The sequence below is a fragment of the Calidris pugnax genome, unplaced genomic scaffold (genome assembly GCF_001431845.1).
Source record: "Calidris pugnax isolate Ruff unplaced genomic scaffold, ASM143184v1 scaffold89, whole genome shotgun sequence".
NCBI classification, from domain to species: Eukaryota; Metazoa; Chordata; class Aves; order Charadriiformes; family Scolopacidae; genus Calidris; species Calidris pugnax.
This window is the reverse complement of record NW_015090865.1, coordinates 395548-397422: the sequence shown is the minus strand read 5'-3', so window position 1 is coordinate 397422 and position 1875 is coordinate 395548. Positions and strand designations below refer to the sequence as shown.

At 42.2% G+C, this 1875-nt stretch overlaps 1 protein-coding gene across 1 annotated transcript in view; it reads right to left on the bottom strand.

Annotated features, from left to right (window-relative positions):
• Positions 1–350: 350 nt before the first annotated feature.
• Positions 351–1875, bottom strand: part of KCNK18 (potassium channel, two pore domain subfamily K, member 18) — a 2813-nt gene continuing 1288 nt past the window's right edge. Inside the window, exons 2-3 of the mRNA XM_014945252.1 lie at positions 1561–1707; positions 351–1162 (exon numbers count right to left, since the gene is read on the bottom strand). Coding sequence (XP_014800738.1) covers positions 351–1162; positions 1561–1707 — 959 coding nt within the window. The remainder of the gene's footprint in view (positions 1163–1560; positions 1708–1875) is intronic.

Below are 1875 nucleotides of genomic sequence, written 5' to 3'. Positions count from 1 at the left end.
AAAAAAGAACCTATATTGGCTTGCTGTGGGAGAGAGGACAGAAAAGCTGCCGAAGGTCAGAGCTTTGCAGAAGATTCCTCAGGAGCGCTGGCAGGGAGAGCCTTCTGCTTTTTCATCCTGTATCATCTTCTTTCATCATTTATGAGACGGGACCCTGTTGGAAACTACTCCCTGGAGATGCCTACACCAAGTGTCTCCTGAGGTATCCAGCCATTTACAGCAGATTCTCACAGGAATTCAGAATTAAAAAATGCCTCCTGCCAGCCCAAGGCAGGGAGAACAAATGCACAGGAACAGTTGTATCTCATTACAGTGGCCAGTGCTTGCAAATGGAAGAGGAATGACTGCTCTTATTTTGGATATATCTTCTTTGATGGCACCTTTTTCTCCCCACAAAATGAAATCACCTTTTTATACAAACCAATTAAGCGGTCTTGGCCCAGCTTAAAAGCAATGAAGACAATTTCCATGCCAATAATAATATAGAGGGAAAAAAACAAGAAGAACTTGGGATGTTCCAGTTGCGTGTCTCCAAATCCAATAGTTGTCAAGGTGATAAAGCAGAAATAAAAGGCTTCCTGAAAATCCAACCTGGTTTCCCAGTTGGGAAGAATAGCAGCTGCACAGGAGATGTACACAAAGATAACCAGCACCATTAACACAAAGGGCACATCGAATTTTTCTAACTGCTTCCCAATTTTGTCAAAATTCTCAATTACTCTAGACATTGTCTTTCCCCTGGCTAGTTCGGGACACGAACTCCATCTCTCAATGCTTTTATTTCTTGCTAGTTTTGTGTGTTCATTTTCTCTGGCAATTAACATTTCAAAAATTTCGGCATTGCGATATTTGATTGGTTTCCTTTTAACACCTGGTTGATTTTTCAGCAATTCCATTATAGTCAAGGGCTCACTGATGACCACTTTAGACTGTGCTCTGGTTTTCAGCTCATCCCCCTTGTTACATGCGGATCCAGAACAGAGTTTAGAGGCTAGAATTTTTGACTGTAGTTTTTTGAATTCATTGTAAGACTTGGATAAGACAGTCGCAAGGATGTCTCCCATGTCTGTCAGGACCAAGAACATCAGAGGGATGCCAAACAAAGCATACAACATACAGAGGTATTTTCCAATCCGTGTCACAGGATAGGTATTACCATAACCTTGAACAAAAAAGGAAAAAGAAAGAGGAAGAGAAGGGAAAAGGAGGGAGAGAGAGAGAATGTTGTGATTTATGAGGTGTTCACAGATCGAGCATTCTTTTTCCTTTAATATATGAGTATATGAGTACATGCTATAGTATGCATGTCATGATGCAGCTCATTAGCGTGTACCATCACCAGCCACTGAATTCTGACCCGCTTCTGTGACTCAGCTACATCTCTGCAGTCTGTGTCTGCAGGACCCCTTGCAGGCTCATCATCAACACCCAGGAATAAAAATCCAGGGGATTTGGCTTTGGGGTTTGTTTGAGGTTTTTTAAATTCCCTGGAAGAAATAGATTAGAGAAAGCAGCAATAGCAATTAATTCTGCAGGGGTTTACTTTACCTCTGAACTTACCCACAGTTGTGAACACGGTGCAGCAGAAAAAGAGAGACCCAAAGAAAGTCCATATATCTTTTGGGTTGACAAACCAGTCTCGTTCAGCTGCGTTGAGCAGTTCATGGATTTTATCCTTAAATATTTCCTCATTTTCTGTCATGTTATCTGTTACAGTAACGACAGGGGATACGGTGAGTGTTTGCAGACCACCACTCAGGGAGCAGCCAGCCTGTTATTCCAGTGAAGTTAACTCCAGCTGAGGATTTACTCGTACTCTTTTGGTAGATAAAAATATTCACCTCACTCTGCTCCTTTCCCCAGCCTCCCTCCCTC